General features: G+C 35.0%; 1 protein-coding gene across 11 annotated transcripts in view; it reads right to left on the bottom strand.

The window, feature by feature from the left end:
• Nucleotides 1-23,309, bottom strand: part of TMEM232 (transmembrane protein 232) — a 326,397-nt gene that overhangs the window by 214,460 nt on the left and 88,628 nt on the right. For 10 of the 11 annotated variants that reach the window (XM_058440629.1, XM_058440635.1, XM_058440630.1 and 7 more), the window contains 3 exons: nucleotides 13,128-13,239; nucleotides 11,754-11,859; nucleotides 9,061-9,218 (listed from right to left, as the gene is read on the bottom strand). In XM_058440629.1, the coding sequence (XP_058296612.1) occupies nucleotides 9,061-9,218; nucleotides 11,754-11,859; nucleotides 13,128-13,239 (376 nt within the window). The remainder of the gene's footprint in view (nucleotides 1-9,060; nucleotides 9,219-11,753; nucleotides 11,860-13,127; nucleotides 13,240-23,309) is intronic. The other variant, XM_058440638.1, reaches the window with a different exon arrangement.

The following is a 23,309-nucleotide window of genomic DNA, read 5'->3' as shown; positions in this document are numbered from 1 at the left end:
ATAACTAATCAGAAGGAGGATAATTTAATATTTTTCAAGGACTAGAGATAAATACTGAAAGGAATATAATATTCAAAAATGTAATAGGGGACAAAATAGAAAATACGTGACAAGCATGTCAGTATGAATAACATCTGTATTTATATCTCAATTTGGTCATGGATTTCACCTGACCCAGAGACTATTTTAGTTATAGCTATACTTGAAAAATGATTTTAAAAGCTTTCATCTTAATATTCTTGAAGGCCAAATTTTTATTGACAAATCTACCTTTCCATATTGTATATTGGACTTTCTATGTATTGTTCTTCACGTATTATTTGTGTACATATTCTCTTTGTTGTTTGACAACTCAAGTTTTGCCTCCTACATTTAATTTCTGCTTTTCAGTTTCTTTCTCAGCTCTCCCACATTTCCTTCATTTGACCTTTACCTCCTTCTTCTCTCTTTCTATTTCCATCTCTTCTCTTTTTTTCTGACCCTTTTAGCTGGCTGTAAAATTGAAGGCTGGATAATATTTATCATGTGTTGTATTTTAATAGTTATATGTTTTTGGTTCTTGCACAGAATCTTGACAATCACTATATATGTTTCTATCTAATACATATAAAACTGTTGTTGCTTATATGTTATTCTCTATACTTCGGTAAGCAGAATTCAATCATTAAGAATATTGTACGCTTAGAGCTAGAAAGGAAAGAATGTAAACAAAATATAAAAGAAAATAATATTCGGGGATCATATATTTCTGGATCTATTCAACCCTGAGTTACTTCTCCAAAGGAGAAACAAAACAATGCATATAGAGCGGGTGATGCATCTATGATAATACCCTTTAATAAAGCATTCTTTCAAAAAGAAAAGAACAAAAGGGAGGTTTCCAATAGTCTTTCAGATATGCAGTGAAAACCCTACAAAGGCAAGGAGGAAAATTAAAATGGTTTCTTGCCTGGGTTCAAAGTACTTATAGACATAGAGCATGCTTATTTCCAACAGATAGTTATGTTAGCTAGAAAAATAAAGAACAAGCTTTAAAAATAGTACATCTTGGGATTCCAGTTGAAGATGGCTGACTAGAGACACTGCATACTCATTCTCTCCAGAAAGAAGAACCAAAATTATGAACCAATAATCATGCCTCAGATGGAACAACTAGGAGAGAACACTGGAGTCCAACAGAGAAGTTATGGGAAATACCTGAGACACAGAAGGTGATTGGTTTGGCTCTGTGTTCCCACCCAAATCTCATCTCAAACTATAATCTCACATGTCGAGGGAGGGGCCCAGTGAGAGGTGACTGGATCACGGAGGTGGACTTCTCCCTTGCACTTCTTGTGATAGTGAGTTCTGGTTGTATGAAAGTGTGTGGCACTTCCCCTTTCACTCTCTCTCTCTCCTTCTCTAACATGTGAAGATGTGCTTGCTTCTGCTTCACTTTCCACTATGATTATAAGCTCCCTGAGGCCTCCCAGTCATGCTTCCTGTTAAGCCTGTGGAACTGTGAGAATATTAAACCTCTTTTCTTCATAAATTACCCAGTCTCAGGTACTTCTTTATAGCAGCATGAGAATGAACTAATACAGAAGGGAAGCAAAATCAGCTGGGAACACATAGGGGCTTGCTATTGCGGGAAAGTGTGTAAGAACTTCAGTGGTCTATGTCCCTACCATGGACTGCGGCAATCTGAACCATGGCAGAGCTCCTCTACCCACATATTTTCTGACACTAACATGGACACTGAGCTAGAGACCCCTGAAGGACATTGCACCAGACACAGAACTTATGCTGGTTCACTCACACCCCTGAGACCTAAGCAACTACAGCAGGGTACCATTGTGAGGGTACAGCCATCATGGGGCTGCATCCTCCCTTTAGAAACCTAGCCTTCATATCTCCATATCCCAGGAGCCCCCACTGACATTCTCCAGTGTCTACCCAGCAGCCTACAGTAGCACAGCATTGCTGGACACAAAGGTGCTACAGGGCCCCAGTACTGTGGCCCCCAAGTAGTATTACTTCCCAGAAAAGAAGTAGTTTTAATTACTTCCCAGAATTTTAATTACTTCCCAGAAAAGAAGTAATGTTAATGGTGCAGCACATTAACATGGCAGTCCCTGGGACAAAGGAAACCAAGGCACACACTTTCCAGAGCCTGAGAGCTTCCTGTCTGGGGCTATGAGAAGAAACCCTGCCTCAGCAGTAGCACAAATTCTGTGTTCAGGCTTGCAAGCAGAGAGTGAGATTCCATTCACACGCCCAACCCAACACTGCAGCAGCAGTTGCTGCCACTGGGAACCCAAATGAGAGTCAGCTATCTGGGGCTGAGGGCAGTGACCCCACTTCCACTGGTGGAGTGGCCTCTGTGTTCAGGCTCATGCATAGGGGTTATCTCTCCCCCTCTGCATACCTCTGCAGGCCCAGCCACTGCTGCTGCCACTGGAGGCCAGGGCAGGTGAACCGGATGGTTCCTTGTCTGGGCCTGGATAGTGACCACACTCCCACGGGTAGAATGACTACCATGATCAAGCTCATGTGCAAAGGGCAGGGCTCCTTACCTTTATATGTACCACTACAGTGCTGCTACAACTGAGAACAGGCAAGCTTGAGAGCTGCATGACTGGGGCTGTAGGTGGAGACTGCATTGTAGCCATCTCCAACATCAGCATGCACTGCTCAGGACCCAGAAGGTTGTCCCACAACTGCTATTGCCACTACCTACACTGTGCCACCTACCTAGGGAACCAAGAACTCACTCACCTGCCTGGTCCACCACTGTCAGTACCAGGATCTAAGCAAACTACCTAGAGGCCCAAGAATTGGCCCACGTGGTCCTGCTAATACCAGAGCAAGTATCTTGTATACTGGGGTACAAGAACAGGCATACTCATCCCACTGTTGCCACCACTGGGGACCAAAGACTAACCCATCTGGAATCCCTGTCCTCAAGCAAAACTTCACCATAGCCTCCACTCTTAACCACACTCTAAACCACTGGGAAATCACAGATACCACTGATGCGGTTTACAGCCAAAGAAATTATATAGGGACTGCTCTACTGCATGCATTCAGAATCAAATACAAAGGGCCCTACTAAGCAACACTATGATACATCTTCAGGAAAAAATCCTCCACTGTGAAAGCAAATTCAAAAAATTGGAATAAGTGAATATTACATGAGATACACAGTTTACACAGTTACCAATGTAAGGAAACATGAAAAAACAGGGAAAAGATGATACTTCCAAAGGAACACAATAATTCCCCAGCAATATATCCCAATCAAAAAGAAATGTGTGACATCACAGGGAAAAAAATCAAAATTATGATACTAAAGAAACACAGTTAGATACAAGAGAATTTCAAAAAATAATACAAAAAGTCAGAAAAAAACAATTTAAGATATGAATGAGAAATTTATCAGAGATACATATCATACAAAAGAACCAAACAAAATCTGGAATTGAAGAACTTCTTTAATTAAATAAAAAGTACAATCAAGTGTTTAAACAATAAACTAAAACAACAACACAAAAGAATCTCAGAACCTGAAGACATGTCTTTTGATATAACTCGGAGAAAAATAAAGAAAAAATAATGAAAAAGAAAAAACAAAGTCTCTGTGATACATGTGACATGATAAAGTGACCAAATACTACATGAATTACTGGTATCCCTAAAGGCGAAAATTGAATGAAAGGGTTCAAAAACTTATTTAACAAAATTTAACTTAAAATCTTCACAAGTCTACCAAGAGATTTAGACATCCAGATTGAGAAGACCCCAGAAACCCAAAATACTTTTCCATGGTACATTACAGTCAAACTGTCTAAAGTCAAAGATAAAGAGAAAATTCTAAAAGAAACAGAAAGAAAAATCATCTAGTCAGCCTTGAGCAGACTAAAAGTGGATTTCTCAGCAGAAACCTACAGGCCAAGAGAGAATGGAATGATATATTCAAATTGCTGCAAGAAAAAAAACTTGACACTTGAAAGAACCAAAGATACTATATCCAGCAAAATTATCTTTCACACATGAAGAAGAAATAAAGTCTTTTACAGACAAACAAATGGTAAGAACATTCATCATCAATAGACTAGCCTTACAAAAAATGTTCAAGGGAGTCCTAAACCTGGAAGAGGAAAGATGATAGTTATTATCATGAAAACATACGAAAGTATAAAACTCACGGGTAAAGCAAAGACACAAAAGAGGAAAAGAAAAGACTCAAATGGTACCACAACAGAAAATTAGCAAACCACAAGGACAAACAACAAGAGAAAAAGAAGACAAGAATACACAAAACAACCATGATATGGTTTGGCTCGGTGTTCCTACCCAAATTTCATCTAAAATTGTAATCTCCATGTGTCAAGGGAGGGCCACGTGTTGAGAGAGGGAGGTGACTGAATCATGGGTGTGGTTCCCCCATGCTCTTCTGGTGATAGTGAGTGAGTTCTCATGACATCTGATGGTATTATAAGTCTTTGGAAGTTCACCCTTTGCTCTCTCTTTCCTGCTGCCTTGTAAAGAAGGCCCTTGCTTCTTCTTCACCTTTTGCCTTGATTGTTAAGTTTCCTGAGGCCTCTCAGCCATGCAGAACTGAGTCAATTAAACCTCTTTTCTTTACAAATTGCCCAGTCTCAGGTGTTTCTTTATAGCAGTGTGAAAATGGACTGATACAAACCAGAAAACAATTAACAATATGACAGGAACAAAACTTCACATATCAATAATAACCTAAATGTAAACAGAATAAATTCTTCATTAAAAGATATAGGCTGGCTTAATACATTTTTTACAAACATAATCTAACTATATGCTGCCTATAAGAAATGCACTTACCTGTAAAGACACAGACTGAGAGTAAAGAAATGGAAAAACATACTCCACACAAACTGAAATCAAAAGCAAGTAGGAGTAGCTATGCTTCTATTGGATAAAACAGACTTTAAGTCAAAAAAGGCCTTAAAAAAAGGCAAGAACATTAAATAATGACAAAGGAATCAATCCAGGAAGAGGATATTACAATTCTAAATATATATGCACTCAACAGGGAGCACCCAGATTCACAAAACAAATACTACTAGATGTAAAGAGAAATATAGACTCCAATACGTTAATAGTGGAGAACTTCAACACTCCTCCCTTAGCATAAGACATATTATTTAGATAGAATATCAACAAAGAGACATTGTATTTAACTTGGACTTTAGACCAAATGGACATTAAAGATATTCACAGAATATTTTTCCCAGCACAACAATAGGATGCACATTCTTCTCATTAGCACATGGGATATTCTCCAGGTTAGATCACACGCTAGGCAAAAAATAAGTCTCAACAAATTTCTAAAATCAAAATCATACCAAGTATCTTCTCAGACTACAATGAAATACAACTGGAAATAAATACCAAGAGGAACTTTGAAAACTATAAAAATACATGGAAATTAACACGTTTTTGAACAACCACTGGGTCGATGAAGAGGTTAAAATGGAAATTAAAAAAAACGTTTTGGAACAAATGAAAATGAAAGCACAATATACTAAAACCTGAGGGACAGAGCAAAAGCGGTGTTAAGAAGGGTGTTTATAGCAATAAATTCCTGCATCAAAAAAACAGAAAGATTTCAAATAATCTAATGATGCACTTCAAGGAACTAGCAAAGCAAGGACAAACCAAACTCAAAATTAGTAGAAGGTGATAAATAATAAACAAGAAATAAATGAAATTGAGACTAAAAAAGTAACACAAAAGATCAACAAAATGAAAAAATTTTTTTAAAGATAAAATTGATCAACTGCTAGTTAAACTAACCAAGGAAAGAAGAGAGAAGGCCCACTCAAACATAATCAAAAGTGAAAAAGTAGATATTACAATTAATACCACAGAAGTATAAAAGATCATCAGAGACTATTGTAAACAACTATACACTAACAAACTGGAAAACTAGAGGAAACAGAAAAATTCCTGAAAACATACAACCTACCAAGATTGACTCAGGAAGAAATACAGAACCTGACAATACCAATGAGCAGCAAGATTGAATCATTAACAAAAAGATTCCCTCAAAAAAGAAAAGTCCAGTACTAGATGGGTTCACTGCTGAATTCTACCAAATAGATAAGGAAAAACTAATACCAACTCTCCTCAAACTATTCCCAAAAGTAAAAGGCGAGGGAACTCTCCCTAACACATTTTCCAAGGCCAGCGTTACCCTAATACCAAAACCAGAAAAGGTGCAAGAAAGAAAGAAAACTATAGGCTAATATCCCTAATGCACATAGACTCAAAAAACCTCAACAAAATACTAGCAAACTGAATCCAACAGCACATCAAAAAGATAATACAACATGATCAAATTGGATTTATACCAGGGAATCAAGAATGATTCAACATATGCAAATCAATAAACATGATACATCACAACAGAATGAAGGACAAAAACCATATGATCATCTCAGATGCAGAAAAAGCATTTGAAAAAATTCAACATCCCTTCATGATAAAAAGTCTCCAAACTAGGTATAGAAGGAACATGCCTCAAAATAATAAAGACCATATACCACAATTATATATCATTTCACTCCAGTTAGAATGGCTATTATTAAAAAGACAAAAAAAATACACATGATGGCGAAGATACAGAGAAAAGAGAACTCATATGCTATCGGTGGAAATGTAAATTAGTACAGCCACTATGGAAAACAGTGTTTAGGTTTCTAAGAAACTAAAAATAGAACTACCATATTATCCAGCAATTCCACTAGTGGGCATTTATCTTTTAGAAAGATAAAGAAAATCAGTGTATTATAGGAATACCTGCACTCTCGTGTTTACTGAAGCACTCTTAACAATAGTAAAGATACGGAATTAACCTAAGTATCCATTAATGGGTGATTAGATAAAGACAACTGTGGTGTAAATACACAATGCAATACAATTTGGCCATAAAATAATGAAATGTCATTTGCAGCAATATGGATGGAACTGGGAGTCATTATGTTAAATGAAATAAGCTAGGCAGGAAATTCCACATGTGAGTGTTCTCATTCACATGTGGAAGCTAAAAGACTTGATCTCATGGACAAAGAGAACAGAATAATATTATAGATACCAGAGACTAAAGAGGTTGGGTAAATGGGAGGGGAAAATAAAGAGAAGTTGGTTAATGGGTACAAATACAGCATTAGATAGAATGTTTGATACTAGAATAGGGTGACTATATTTACCAACCATGCTTTGTATATTTCAAAGTAACTAGAAGAGAGGATTTGAAATGATGCAAACACATAGAAATAATAAATACTCAAAGATATGGATACCCTAAATATCCTGACTTGATCATTACACATGCTAGTCATGTAACAATCACTAACATGTACTTCGTAAATATTTAAAACGTTATTTACATATCAATAGAAGAAAAAATAAGGTAAAAATTAGTATATCTAAGAACTAAGGTAGATGTGTAGCATCATAGCTGAGAGTTCACTGCACTCTGGAGCCACATTGAATTTCAAAACTCTCTCTACTTAGACTTTCGGCAAGTCACTTAAAACTCTCTATGCCACAGTGAGATGTGGAATATGTGAAATCAAGAATAATCCTCTTAGGATAGTTGTGAGAGTAAAATAAGTTAATGTGTCTAATATATTTAAAGCACTTATCACTGTGTAAGGCACATAGTTAAGTAAGGTTTAAGTGTCTGCAGCTCCTATCAGAACTGGTACAAATTATCTGGCTTTGCAGATAACAGGGCATGTGCAAAGTATAAGCAATATGCTGTATGCATAAAACTATATTTTGTAGCTTTTTTTTTCTTGCTAGCAGAAATACAAAAGGCAAGAAATGGAGAAAGGTGACTGAAGGAGATGAGAAAGAAAGGAGATAAAAGCCAGACTTGCCTCATGTTTTTCTATTCCATTTTAAAATTTTTATTACATTTCTTTTTTCATTATAAATATGTATATTTACATTTTAATTTTATATATTTTATTTTTACATATATACATTGTTTTCATTATAAATATAAATACATATTTTAGTGGACAGTTTTGGAAATACAGAAAAAGAAAAAAAATCATAATCTCACCATCCCAAAACAGTTATTGGTAATACCTTGACTATTTTCTTCAATCCTCCATCTATGCAAAGCTGTTTTTTGCATGGTTAATTTCTATTATGTATTCTCTGTATCTACTTTTGCCTGGTCTCCACAAGTCTTTTACTACCAAATGTGTCAGAGAGCACCTAAGCTTGATTACAATGACTGAAATGTGGTTGTCTCCCCAAAATGTTCAACTGATGGACTGATTCATCAATGTTCTCTTATGCTCGATTTCTAACAATTTATAATCAAAATTTAATTTAAAAAACCATTTCTGCATAATCAATTTAATTTGTTTCATTCATATATATATGAATATATGTGTGTGTGTGTATATATATATATATATATATAAAACCATCTTAAAAAATACTTTTAGCCTTTCTTTTCTTTCTTTGCAGTAAAACCATTAGTTAAACTACATTTGTTGGACTAATAATATATTTTACAGCAGTCAACCATGATCATCACCGAGAGTGAAACAATATGATCTCAAGGGCATTATAAAATATGAGTTACCTGAAAAGAATTTTTTATTTTTATAGATCTAAAGTGACATAGAACATTAGAAGAACAACTAAGCCGCCCAAATTGGGCAGCTATTTAAGGTTATTTGTCAGCATTTTTAAATGGCAAAGGAGGTGGCATTTAAAAGTCCTTAAAATAGAAAAGAAAAACTCTATATATACTTAGAGAAACAGTTAAGTATATTGTTTTTTAATGAAATGTTATTTTCTTATGTAGTTTGTGAAATTATATTTTCTCAAACTTTCTCCATTTAGATATTAAGCAATAATAAGGTACTACTTATAATTAGAGATTAAACTACCAAACAAAAGAATATTCTATAACAAAACTAAATGTTCTGTTTTGATCCTAAAACAGATGTCATGTTGTTACATGTAGTATGTGAAATATTTAAAAACATTAAGAAGTTTTTCAAAACATACCTTTGCTAGCTTTATTTCAACTGAATATAAATATCTTTTGAGGGATGCATCACAACAGAGTCTGTATAAAACCGATTCCGCAACAAAAAATAAGGCAGGCAGATGATCATAATCAAAGGAAGCATGGTCCAGAGATGCATAAAGCATATTTAAAGCTTCTGAAATATTAAAAATATAGAAACTGCATCATTTGAAAATCATCCTGTTTTTCTACATGCTATAATTACTTTTTGTTATTTATTTCCTGTCATTAAGACCAAATTGCAGTTTTAAAATATATTTACAAATTCTTTGATGCCTTTCTCATCAAGAGGTGATGTCTACATGCCCTTCTCCTTAAACTTAAGCAGGCCCTGTGACAGCTTCAACCAATAGAATGTGGCAGAAATGACATTATGTGACTTCTAAAACTGAATCAGAAAAGGCACCACTGCTTCCACCTGGATCTCTCTCTCTCAAGATACTAGCTTTGGAACCCTAAGCTGCCATGTAGGAAGTTCAACTCCATGGCATGAAGCAACTGAAACAGAAGTCACCAAGGTCGAGAGGATAGAGGAAGGGAAGAAATGTCCAAGGGGGCTCAGCTATTGTAGATCCAACACTACACAGGCTAAATAAATCACCAGGCCACACACATCATGGTGCAGAAATAGGACAGAACCAGATGATAAAAGGCAGTGCTAAAGATAAAAAGGGAATAGCAGAAGACTAGAGAATCAAGGTAGAGGAAACAGGGCCACCCTGTGAAGCTGAAGGAGGAAGAATATAGAGCTAAAAGCCTAGAGAAAACAGCTTCTCGAATCATTACAAAAGTTTTGAGGAGCTTCCATGTAAATATAAGAGGACGAACAGCAAATACAGGAACTTGAGGAAAGAAGAACCCTGACATGCTCAAGGGACAGGAAGGAGGTCAGTAGGGCTGAACATAATGAGTAAGTAGGAAGGTAGCCAGGAGCCAGCACATGCAGAGCCTTGTAGGCCATGATATGGAGTTGGGGCTCATTTGAGTGTAATCAGAACCTGTTGAGTGGAGGGTGGACTATAGAATGAGGAGCAGACAAAAGTACAGGTAAAACACCCATTCAGTTATTTTAGTTGTGAAGAGAGTAAGAAGTCATATTGAGAGTATTATTTAGAGTTAAATATGTGAATGCATTAAAATGCTTTTGCTGTATTTAACAGAAAATGCAACAAAAATGTCTTCAAAATAAGGAGGTTTATTATTTCACAAGATTAGAATTGGAAACGTTCCAGGGACAGCTAAGATAGCTGCCTTCTATATGCACATTTCTTTCATCTTCTAGTTCCCCCCTCATGTGCATGAGGACTGTGATGACTGCACAAACTCCAGGCATCATGTTCTTACCAAGCAAACTAGACAGGAACAAACAAGTGTATAGGGAGGAAAGGCATGTCTTTTTCAAAAGCAAGTCAACAAAAAGTACAGGAACTAGAGCTGTCTTTACATCATTTTGCTCAGGACCAGGTCATGTGACTACCCCTAATCAAATCACTGGCAAGTGAAAAGGAATTACCATAATTGATTTAGACCAGCAGTCCCCAACCTTTTTGGCACCAGGGACTGTTTTCTCATGAGGAGCATGCAGCCTAGATCCCTCACATGTGCAGTTCACCATAGGCTTCACACACCTATGAGGATCCAATGTCACTGCTGATCTGACAGGAGGTGGAGCTCAGGCAGTAATGCTTGCTCCCTGGCTGCTCACAGCCTGTTGTGCGGCCCAATTCCTAACAGACCACAGACTGGTACCAGTTCATGGTCCGGGGTTTTGAGAGCCCTGATTTAGACCATCCATGATTCACCCCCATCGGGTTGGGCAAGGGCCAGTCCTCTTCTAAATCACATGACTAATTAAAACTGAAATTTAATTGTCGATGAAGAGCAAACAGACTCTTCTTGCTGGTAAACCAAGGGTGTTTCCCTCAATATCATTTAAATTCTTAATAGAGGTCAGGCTGTGGACGGCACTGTGATGAAGGACCATAAAGGCAAGTTAAATAAAAAATAATTCTTACTCTTCCTGTTGCTTGAAAACTCCTAGATAGCACTACAAAACCTAATTTGCATGGGGGAAATTCTCTCTGACCTCATGTGGTTAACATTCTAAAACTATTTTAAAAGGCATATATATACAATTAAATGATAGTGATGGAAAGAATTTTCCCCCCTTAGAAATAACGTTGTTTAATTTTTTTTTTAGATTAGTTAGAGGATGTTTTAAAGGAGGCATAAATGAGGAGTGATAAATGAAAAGGTAATGAGTAAAGCTTGCTATTTAAAATAAGTGGAAAACAAATGGTCATTTGATTAATGTTTTATAAGTAATAATTATAAAATGAAGAAGCCAATTTCTCTAAAGTCTAGTGCCTATTGTAATTGGAAGTCACTAAATGACATTTTATATTAGTTTTTAATTAGTTGCTAATTTTAGCAAAAATGTAATAAAGACTAGGCTGAGTAAAGTTTTACAAATAATTTTATCACTAAAAAGCTTAGTTAAAATCATAAATTCAAAATTACAAAATGAATTTTCATAATAAAATATATTTCGATAGAGCAGAAAAATTTCTTGTCTTCTGCACAATTTTAAAAAATTAAAGTTCTCAAATTATGCCTTCACTGATGATATAGAAAATACTTAGGATACCTAATAAGAATTTAAAGTATGTACCATCTTGGATTTCCCCTTTGCATTGAGCCAGATATATTACTTCAGTCCATGCAGCAGGAAGACGCACATGCTTTCCAGAGCCCAGGGTTTTGAGACCCAATTTTCTCTGTTATGAGGAAGCATGAAAAAGACAAATCAAAATGTGCATATTTATATATATATATATATTTATTTTTAACTCTTAATTGTGCTCCAAAAGTCATTCTATGAAGCTAATGCTTGGTGGCCAGAGTTGTATACAATTTTATATTTTTGCTTTTATTACTCAAATTTTTGGAGATTTCATGCAAACTGTATTAGTGTTAAGATGTAAAAAAGTTGATATTATAAGTAACATCATTAGCTATTTGCTGAAAATAATTCTCATTTCTTACTTTCTAGTGAGTACTTCCAATTTTCCCCCAAGGGAATGCATTTTTTTATTGTATAAGGAAAAACATTGAAGAAATGTGACAAAACAGAAGTGAGTTTGATGCCAGTTTGCTGGAAAACCCTGGCTACTTCATTGTTGATATACAGAAGTTAATGAACATGAGGGAGATGATCAGGATTGTTCCACTTCCCTTATTGTGCCCACTCCTGGGACTGTTGCAGGGAACACTTGTTCAATTGGAGAAAAGCTCATTGATGAATGCACCTCCTGGCACCTGTCTGCATACCCACTTACCAAAAGTATACTCTTTTTCTAACCAAATTTTTTTTTCAAAATGTTCAAATATATGGGCAGCCATGAACTGGAAAATAACACCACTACAACAACACAAAAAAGGTGGCTTTATTTATGCACCAGTTTTGTGCAGCTTTTATTTAATGAATTATTCATATCAAAGCAAAATATGTATGTTATTTCTCTGTAAAACTTAAACCGAATCCAATGTAGAAAAGGCAAAGCAAGGACTTACTTTACTTCCTGTTCTGTTTTGATATCTATTTGTAAATTTGGGGATTAATGTCATATTCTTAAAGAATGTGTTTTTCACAAGTTAGGTGAAGAACAGTTTGTTAGAGAAAGAACAGAGTACTTTGTGCATGTATATAAAGGTTTAGAAAGGCCTTTTTCTCCTTTGAGATACAGCATATCTCAATTAACCCTTTTAAGAAAAAATAGAATTTTCATAATCAAAAATTTATTTGCCAGACTTAACGTCTTGCTATGGGCTCCTGGACTGGTATATTTCCTCAAAAATTTACAGGGAGCTTTTATTATTTGGTTATAAGCTTTAATTTTAATTTGCATTAATATTTTAACTAGCCTTACTTATAATTAAAGAAAGATATATTCTTATTTTTTCTTACAATATTTTAGAATGCGTAATCATGTACCAACTAGAAAAGGAAGTTAACATGCTGAACAATCAAATGATATGCCATTACCTTACATCTGAGAATGATTTTTCTAGCTAGTTCCAACAATTCTTCCTTCTCTTTGGAATTTTGTGTTTGATTGAATCTCAAGATGAATTCTTTTGTGATTGAAAATGTTGGCCTAAATAAAACATTGAAAAATTAACATTCAAAAATTATAGCTATCATTTCCAAATTTCAATTAATCAACTTCCAGTGGCTATGTATAACTATATTCTACAAAAAATACTTTCTTAATAAAACTGTTTCACAAAAAAAAAATCTGTAAAAGATACATGCAAGCCTCCTGGATTGATCCTGTCATACTCTTAGATTGAGAAACATAATTCCCATTGTCAAAGACCTTTGTGGCCCCTGAGAAAAAGTTTCTGAGATGACTGCTAGAAGTCTTGTTGGTATAAGCCTTCTTCAGATAAAATCCAGCACGGCTTCAATTATGTTGAAGGCTGATTTATTTCCTCAAATAAATCAGCATTGATTCATTTAAGCTAAACTTTTACTCCTTCTATGCAACTGGAATCAGCCCAAACATGGTTGGATTTGAGGGAGCAAGGGAAGAAAGAAGTATAAGTATGAAGTAAGGTCAAAGAGGTAGCAAGTAGCCATATTAACTACATGAGATGCGGAGGCTACTGCAGGGTTTGAGAAGAGGGGTGGCATGATTTAACCAACTTTCTCCAATGCTATACTGAGAATTAGTGTGTAGGGAGGTGGGATGTAGCAAAAGGGGGAGCTTACATGTAGTTAGGTGAGACGTAATAGTGGCTTGGATCAGGATTACAGAATATAAATAAGGAGAAGAGTTTGGATAATGGATATGACTTGACTTCAGCTCCAACCAGATTTGCCAACGAATTAGAAATTAGGCATGAGAGAAAGAAAGAAGTCGTGATTCAGCTGAGTAACTAGAAGGACTGAATTGCTATTCACTAAGATGGGGAAAATTGTTAGAGGAGCGGATGTGGGTGAAGATAGAGAATAATTTTAGTACTGAACATGTTATGTTTGAGATGATCATGGCCATCCAAGTGGAGATGGAGTGTAAGCAGTTGGATATATGAGTTTGAATTTCAGGGAAAAATTCAGACAAGATATACTAATATTTGCATCATCAGCATAGATATGGAATTTAAAGTCTTATGAATTAAATGGATCCCATAGGGAAAATGTAGAGAGAGTATATGAGAATTTCAAAGAAAAATAGGACAAATAAGTTGAAGGTGTATGCAAGAGAACAAGTGAAGTGACAATAAGGATGTAACACAAAATTGAAGATGGGCATGGGACCAAAGTGATATCAAAGGAATAGTGAACAGTAGAATCAATGAACTGTGTTTTTGTGATGTAAAATTATTGCTGGAGTCATGCTATTAGAAAGAATAATCTGAAAAAATAAAACATTTTAAATTACTGTATTTACTGAAATAGAATTTACGAATTTGTTGCTCTGTGAGATAAATAAAAAAATGAATAGAAATCAGATTTTGTCCCTGAGTAATTCACAGTCCTACTGGGGAGACAGATCTACTAAAAATAACAGTGCCACATGATCACAGGCTGAACAGAGGTAATGATGTTGTTCTGTAAAGGGGAATCAAATATAAGACATCTAAGAACAGAGCAATTAATGAAATAATCAACCCTTTAACTGCTATTTTTTAAATGGGCAGTTAAATACCAATCTTAAAATAAGCATTTATTAATTCATTTACTAAGAATGGATTGACTGTCTTCTATATATCAGGCACTAAGTTTTGCACTGGGGATATAGTAGCAAAAAAGACAAATAATCCAGCCTTAATGGAGCTTGCAGTACAAGAGAGGAAGAGTTGAGGTGTTAGAACATACAAATTCGGTGATAATTGGGCATTTTGAAATAAGCAACCTCATCTTTGATTTCCTGATTTTCATTCCATTCTTGCTTTTGAAGATATTTGGTGAACACTGGCTGAAAATTGCTTCTCAATAGTCATCTGGGATAACATATTTGTTATCTATGTGAACCTATGCTACATAAAGTGTCCAAAATAACTTTTATCTTCTCATTTGTATGAAGAGTTTGGAAGTTAAAAAAGATAGCCCCTTCATCCACTTAATTTTTATAGTATCATTAGGAATTATGTTTTTAAAAATACAAAAATAACAGCGCTGTTTTTAATAACCCAAACATTCAGAGATGCATGATGAAAAAGTTAACAGATTGCTTCCCAACACTACTGCCTCCAATTCGAACTGTCAAGATTAACAGCCAAGATTAATGACTTACTGTGTATCTTTACATACCTTTCTCAGTGCTCACAAACCAACCAACCTATATACACACTTTACCAAAACTTCTGGGATGCAGCAAAAGCAATAATAAGAGAAAAGTTTATAACAATAAATACTCACATTACATGAAGAAATATCTGGGAAAAAACAGCTTAACTTTATACCTCAAGGAACTATAAAAAGAATAATCCTAAAGTTTACAGAAAGAAGGAAATAATAGAGTAGACATAAATTAAAGAATAAAAAACTAAAAATCATCAAAACTAAGAGTTGTTTTCTTGAAAAAATAAACAAAATTGAAAAACCATTAGCTAGAATAATCAAGAAAAGAGAGAAGTCAAATAAACAAAATCAGAAATGAAAGTGAAAACATTGTAACAGATGCCTCAGAAACATAAGAAACTATTATGACCAATTATATACCAACAAATTGGATAATCTAGAAGAAATGAATAAATTCCTAGAAATTTACAAGCTACCAAAACTGAATCAAGATGAAATAGAAAGCCTAAACACACCAATAGAAAAACAAGATTAGATTAGTAATGGAAAACCTCCCAACAAAGAAAAGCCCAGGACCAGGTGGTTTCATGGTTGAATTCAAGCAAACATTCAAAGATGAATTACTACCAACTCTCTTAAACTCTTGCAAAAAATACAAGAAGGAACACTTCCAAACTCATTTTATGAGGCCAGCATCAACTTGATACTCAAACTGTAAAAAGACATTAGAAGTAAAGAAAACTATAGGCCAAAATCCCTAGTGAACGTCAATGCAAAAGTCATAAATAAAATACTAGCAAAGCAAATATAATAACACATTAAAACAATTATATACCATGACCAAGTGAGATTTATCCCTGGAGTACAAGGATGGTTCAACATACAAAAATAAATCAGTGTAATATACCATATGACAAAAAAAAAAAGGTCAACAGACAGAGAAAAAACATTTGCCAAAGTTTAACTTCCATTCATGATTAAAATTCTCAAGAAAATAGGTGTAAAAAGAATTTACTACAATTTACTTTACACAATAAAGACCACCATATCAAAAACCCACAGCCAATATCATAATCAATGAAAGAAAACAGAAAACTTTGCCTGTAAGACACAATACAAGACAAGGATGCCCATTTCTACCTCTTCTTTTCATCACAGTACTGCAAGTCTTAGCCAGAGCAATTAAATAAGAATAAATAAATAAAAGGCATCCAAATTGGAAAAGAAGAAAATTATCTCTTCTTGCAAATGACATATATGTGGACATTCCTAGACAATCCACAAAAATCTCTTAGAACTAATAAATGAATTCAATAAAGTTGCAGGATAAAAAGGGAACATACAATAATCAGTAACATTTCTATATATAAACAATGAACTATTCAAAAAAGGAAAGGAGAAAACAATCCAATTTATAATAGCAACAAAAATAATAAAATACTAAGGAGTAAACTTATCAAAGAGGTGAAAGACGGGTACACTGAAAATTATAAAACATTTATACAGGAATTTACAAAAAACACAGAAAAAAAGACCTGTAAAAAACAAAGAAGACATAGAAAGACATCCTGTGTTCACGGATTGGAAAACTCAGTATTGTTAAAATGTCCATATTACCCAAAGACATCTACAGACTCAATTCAATTGCTATCAAATCACAATAGCACTCTTTACAGAAATAATAATAACATTCATATGGAACCACAAAGACCTTGAATAGCCCAATCTTGTGCAACATGAACAAAGATGGAGGAATCACATTTCCTGACTTCAAAATATTACAAAGCCACAGTAATTAAACTAGCACAGTATTGGCATAAAAAAAAGACCTAAAAGCCAATGGAGGACAATCAAAAAATCCAGAAATAAATCTATATATCTACAGTCAACTGATCTTCGACATGGGTTGAAAGAATACACAATGCGGAAAGGAAAGGACAGTCTCTGAATATCCACATGCAGAAGAATGTAATTAGACCCTTATCCTACACCACATACAAAAATCAATTCAAAATGATTTAAAGACTTAAATGTAAGGCCTGAAACTGTAAAACTACTAAAAGAATGCATAGGGAATATGCTTCTTCATATTGGTCTTCTCAATAATTTCTCTGCTATGAACCCAAAAGCAAAACTAGACAAGTGGGATTGCATCAAACTAAAAATCTTGTGCACAGTATAAAAAAAATCAACAGAGTGAACAGGCAATCTACACATTGATAGAAAATACTTGCAAACCATGTATCTGAGAAGGTGCTAATATCCAAAATATATAAGAAACTAAAATAAATCAATAGCCAAAAAGAAATGACCTGATTAAAAAATGTACAGAGGACCTGAATTGATATTTCTCAAAAGAACACACACAGATGGCCAAGACGCATGTGAAAAGGTTTTGTGTCACATGAAGAAATGCTCATCATGACTGGCCATCAGAGAAATGCAAATCAAAACCACAGTGAGATAGCATCTCACATCAGTTAGAATGGCCATCATTAAAAAATCAGGAAACAACAGGTGCTGGAGAGGATGTGGAGAAATAGGAACACTTTTACACTGTTGGTGGCACTGTCAACTAGTTCAACCATTGTGGAAGTCAGTGTGGCGATTCCTCAGGGATCTCGAACTAGAAATACCATTTGACCCAGCCATCCCATTACTGGGTATATACCCAAAGGACTATAAATCATGCTGCTATAAAGACACATGCACACGTATGTTTATTGTGGCACTATTCACAATAGCAAAGAGTTGGAACCAACCCAAATGTCCAACAACGATAGACTGGATTAAGAAAATGTGGCACATATACACCATGGAATACTATGCAGCCATAAAAAATGATGAGTTCGTGTCCTTTGTAGGGACGTGGATGAAACTGGAAATCATCATTCTCAGTAAACTATCGCAAGGACAAAAAACCAAACACCGCATGTTCTCACTCATAGGTGGGAATTGAACAATGAGAACTCATGGACACAGGAAGGGGAACATCACACTCCGGGGACTGTTGTGGGGTGGGGAGAGGGGGGAGGGACAGCATTAGGAGATATACCTAATGCTAAATGACGAGTTAATGGGTGCAGGAAATCAACATGGCACATGGATAGATATGTAACAAACCTGCACATTGTGCACATGTACCCTAAAACCTAAAGTATAATAAAAAAAAAGAAAAAAAAAAGGTTTTGTGTTTTTTTCTTCTTTTCTTCTTTTTTTTTCCAACTATTTTAAATTATCAGCATTTAAAAAAATATATTACTATGGTATACTGGAAGTATAAGTTGTAGAGAGACTTCCAGAGAGTTATAATTCATTTTATGCATTTTTTTGCAAATTTGCCTATACAAAAGTGCACTATCACAACATTGACTTTGTGTGCAAGCATTGCATGTGTACAAAAAAATGCTGAAACTTTCTCAGTAAATGAAGAGATGTCCTTTTCATACAGCTGCATTTGTGAAAAATAAAATTTATTGACATCTTGGTTCTTTTAGGTGACTGCGCACGTGGTGTTGACCCATCATAGTTTGTGCCAATCTTGTCAAGACTTACAGTGTTCATCAAAGAATGTCAGAAGACCACAGTTATAAATTTGGGTGGATACAATTACCAACCATAGTAATATGCACTTCCTTTTGTCCAATTTTTATGAATATGGTTTATCACTCATAACTGTTATACCTATGCAATGTCCATTAATATACCTCTTTATGTTTGCAAAAATAGGTATGTTATCATTGCTTATTTCATTGTGTAAAGTGGCCTGTGAAGTTTTTTATCATGTTTTTATGTGTTTCACAAATAAATCTCCTTTTAAAAATGTAAGGAAAATATTTCCCAGAATTATATTTTTGGGATTTTCATCCTTCCAGATTATAACAGTCAGCTCCTAAAGTTCAATTGATCTTAATATGCAGAATATAGATGTACTTCAACAAATACAGTAATTCCTTTATTGATTGACATTTCACATTACTTCCTATAAAATGTTGGTTGTGCTAACCAATGCAGTAATAGTAATCATCATCATAAAAACAGCCTTATACACTGATCTAACATTCAACGGGTGCACACTATTCTGGTTTATCAACCATCACACTATCTCTATAGTTAAATACTTTGGTTACCACCTCTGCTTATAAATACATTTATACATATCATTATTTTATTACTATAAGACTGTGTCTTCCAAAAAATGAATTAGAAAGTATAAGAGAATGAAAAGGCAAAATTTTAAGTGGTAGAACATATTTTCAACATGTAATTGATAACGGGCTCATGTACAGAAGATATAAAGAACTCCCAATAAATAGAAACATGGAGAAAAGTCTTAAAAAGGTAAGTCATAAAGGAAGAAATCCAAGTGGCCAATAAATATGGAAATAATCATCAAGATAATAGGGAAATTCAAATTAAAACCAAAATTAGATGCTACTTCACATTCACCGGAAGGTTTAACACTTAAAAGAATGCCAATACCAGAAACTGAAGAGAATATGGAGTAATAGAAATTCTCACAAACTGCGTATGGTTCTGTAAATTGGTAAAAGCACCAACTGGAAAACACTTGGATGTTTTCTATCAAGATTCAAGACAGACATACCCACTGACTTAGCAATATCACTTTATATATATCCAATAGAAATATGTCCTATGTTCCCTGGAACATGTATAAGAATGGTCACAGCAACATTTTTCATAAGGGATAAAATATGGAATCAAACAACATTCTACCTTGTGAACCAAAAAGTATGGTATGTCTGTGAACAAAGGGTGAAGCAAAATGTTCTTTCTTTTTATAATGCATAAATTTGAGCTTGGGTTATTTTCTAATTCCATTCCCCTAAAAACATAGCAAAAGTAGATGTCAGCTGTGTTACTGGGACCACCGCTTATGGTAAAACAAACAAACAAACAAACTCCTGATTGACACATTATACCTAGACTGTGAATAAACTATAAATACCTTATTAGGAGAAACTTTGGGCTCTCCTAAACGCATGTTCTTTGCAGGACTTTTTAAGTCATTGACTCCACTTTGGGACAAAGGATTCTAAGGTTATCTACCTTTTACGCTCAGCTTTCTAAGTCTCACATTCTTAAACGCACGGTCATTTGGAGTAGCTACAGAAGACTAGCTCCCATTTCTGTTCTGTCAAGAACTCTTTCAGAGGGTAAACAGTTGCTGGTGTGCTGGCATGCTGTTCCCTGCGCTGTATCCTGCTAAGTGAGGTCAGCGGTTAGTGTGGCCTATAATAATCATATTAGTCTGTCTAGTTTTGTTTTTTTTTTTTTTTTTAGAAAAGAGTCTCGCTCTGTTGCCCAGGCTGGAGTGCAGTGGCGCAATCTCGGCTCACTGCAATCTCCGCCTCCGGGTTCACGCCATTCTCCTGCCTCAGCCTCCCGAGTAGCTGGGACTACAGGCGCCCGCCACCACGCCTGGCTAATTTTTTGCATTTTTAGTAGAGACGGGGTTTCACCGTGTTAGCCAGGATGGTCTTGATCTTCTGACCTCATGATCCACCCGCCTTGGCCTCCCAAAGTGCTGGGATTACAGGTGTGAGCCACTGTGCCCGGCCTAGTCTGTCTAGTTGAGCTTGAAGACCCAAAGGTAAGTATTCAATGTCAAGGGAATAAAAATAAACAAACTGCAACTATACAAACAATATAGACGATCTTACAAACACATAGTTAATCCAGACACAAAAGAATATACACTACAATATTACATTTATATACTGGTAAAGCACAACAACTCCCATTTTCCCACATCCTCACCAGAACCATACCAGTTGTTTGATAATTGCGTTTGATTGATGCAGGTATTTCCTTACAGTTCAAAGTTTGTGTTTCCCTAACTACTAGCATTCCTGAGAATCTTTTCCAGTATGAAGGGCCTTACATTCATTTTTATAATGCCTATTCTGTGGCATGCATTTTTATATATTTGTTCACTTTTTACTTATTAAGCCTTTTTGTCTTTTTATTAAAAAATCAATGTGTGGCAATATAGTTATAGTGGTTATGTGCACCATCCCAGGAGCCAGACTTCCTGTGGTTTGAATCTGACTTTGTCCTTTAACATATTTTTAAACTTCAGCAGTTTATTATGCCTTAATTTCTTTGCCTGTAAAATGGAAAAATAAATATAAATATTTCATGAATTGCTTTGAAAGTTAAATGAAATAATGCATGTACTGTACTTAGAAGAGTGCCTGGTACATGCTAAATATTTAATTAATGGCAACTGGTACTATTATCATTAAAATTTTGCAAATGTATGTTGTAGGTATTTCTATCTCAGTATAATATTTATCTTTGTTCATTGTTATGATAACTTTAGTCATAAATTAAAATTTTATATTTAGATATGATTTTATTTTCCTTTATGTATGGGATTTCTCACTTAGATGATTTCCCTATCTCCAGTAGCATACAAACAAAAATCTAAATTTTCTTCTAATAAATTTTTATACTTCTTTTTTTAACATATTCAGAATTTCAAAATGTTGAGAAGTAGAAATTGATACAAATGAACTGCTTACAGTGAATTCCTTCCAAAGAGTACAGTAAGCCAAAGGGAGGAGGAAAAATAGTCACTCTCAGTAAAAAAACAAGGAACACTGTTCCAGCCAGGCGATCAAAATCAACATCAGCAGTGATAAATTGTTTTGATTGTATGTACCTCTGATGTGATGTGATGAGAATGGTGCTTAACCTCAGCTCTCTCTCACAGAAACTTGTAAACCCAGTATAATCATGAGAAAAACATCAGAAAAATTCCAACAGGAGAACATTCTACAAAATGCCTGACTAGTACTCTTCAAAATTGTCAAGGTCATTAAAAACAAAGTCTGAGAAACTGTCCCAGCCTAGAAGAGCCAAAGGAGACACGATAACTAAATGTAATATAGTGTCCTATATGGGATCCTGGAATAGAAAAAAGGAAATTAGGTAAAAACTAGAAAAATATGAATAAAATATGGCCCTTAATAGTCACATATTAACATGGTTCAATATTGTGACAAATGTACCATACTAATGTAGGATGTTAGAAATAGGATAAACTGAGGGCAGGGTATACGGAAACTCTCTGTACTATCTTCTTATATATCTAAAACTGTTCTAAACAACAAATGTACTTTACAAAAAGAAATGTTGACAAATAAAAAATGGAAGGTAATAAAAAATCACTTCAAGATACAGCTTACCAGTCATTTTCTAATTTATTGATTCATTCTATATTAATTAAATATCTGCTGTGAGTCAAGCACGCTACTAGGCAATAGGACACAAAACAGAAGTGAATCAAAACCTGATATGCAGTCACTTGTCTCATGGGTCTTATACTCTTTTGGGAGAGAATATACAACCAATAAACAAGAACACCATGTATCAACAATGATGTTTTCTGAAAGTGATCGGTGCTGTGAAAATTTAACTACAGTGATGTGGAAGAGACTATCGGGAAAGGTAAGGCTTTGCACGAGACAGTCAGGGAACATCTTGAGGGAGAGACATTTGAGTTGAAATGAGAAAGAGACAAAGCAAGAGACAAAGAAAACAAAAGACTTAGAAAAAGAAGAGTGGGGGAAGGAAAGAAAGGAAGGGGAGAGGAGGGGAGGGGAGGGAAAGGGAAATGGAAAGGGAAGGAGGGAAGGAGGGAGGGAGGGAAAGAACATAAAGGAAAGAGGTTAAGAGATCAAGGAGCGGGCTGGGGACTAGTTCTCTCAGGGTATTTAAACCATGGGGTAGACTTTGTATTTTATTCTGGATGTAATGGAAAGATATTATAGGGTTAAAATTGGAGCATGACACAATTTTATTAACATTCTTAAAACATCACTGAGACTGCTGTTCAGAGAACAAGGGGGTGAGAGAAGAAACAGGGGTACCAGCAGGAATGTGTGGCAG

This window comes from Hylobates moloch, unplaced genomic scaffold (genome assembly GCF_009828535.3).
Source record: "Hylobates moloch isolate HMO894 unplaced genomic scaffold, HMol_V3 SCAFFOLD_6, whole genome shotgun sequence".
NCBI classification, from domain to species: Eukaryota; Metazoa; Chordata; class Mammalia; order Primates; family Hylobatidae; genus Hylobates; species Hylobates moloch.
This window is presented reverse-complemented; position numbering and strand designations above follow the sequence as displayed.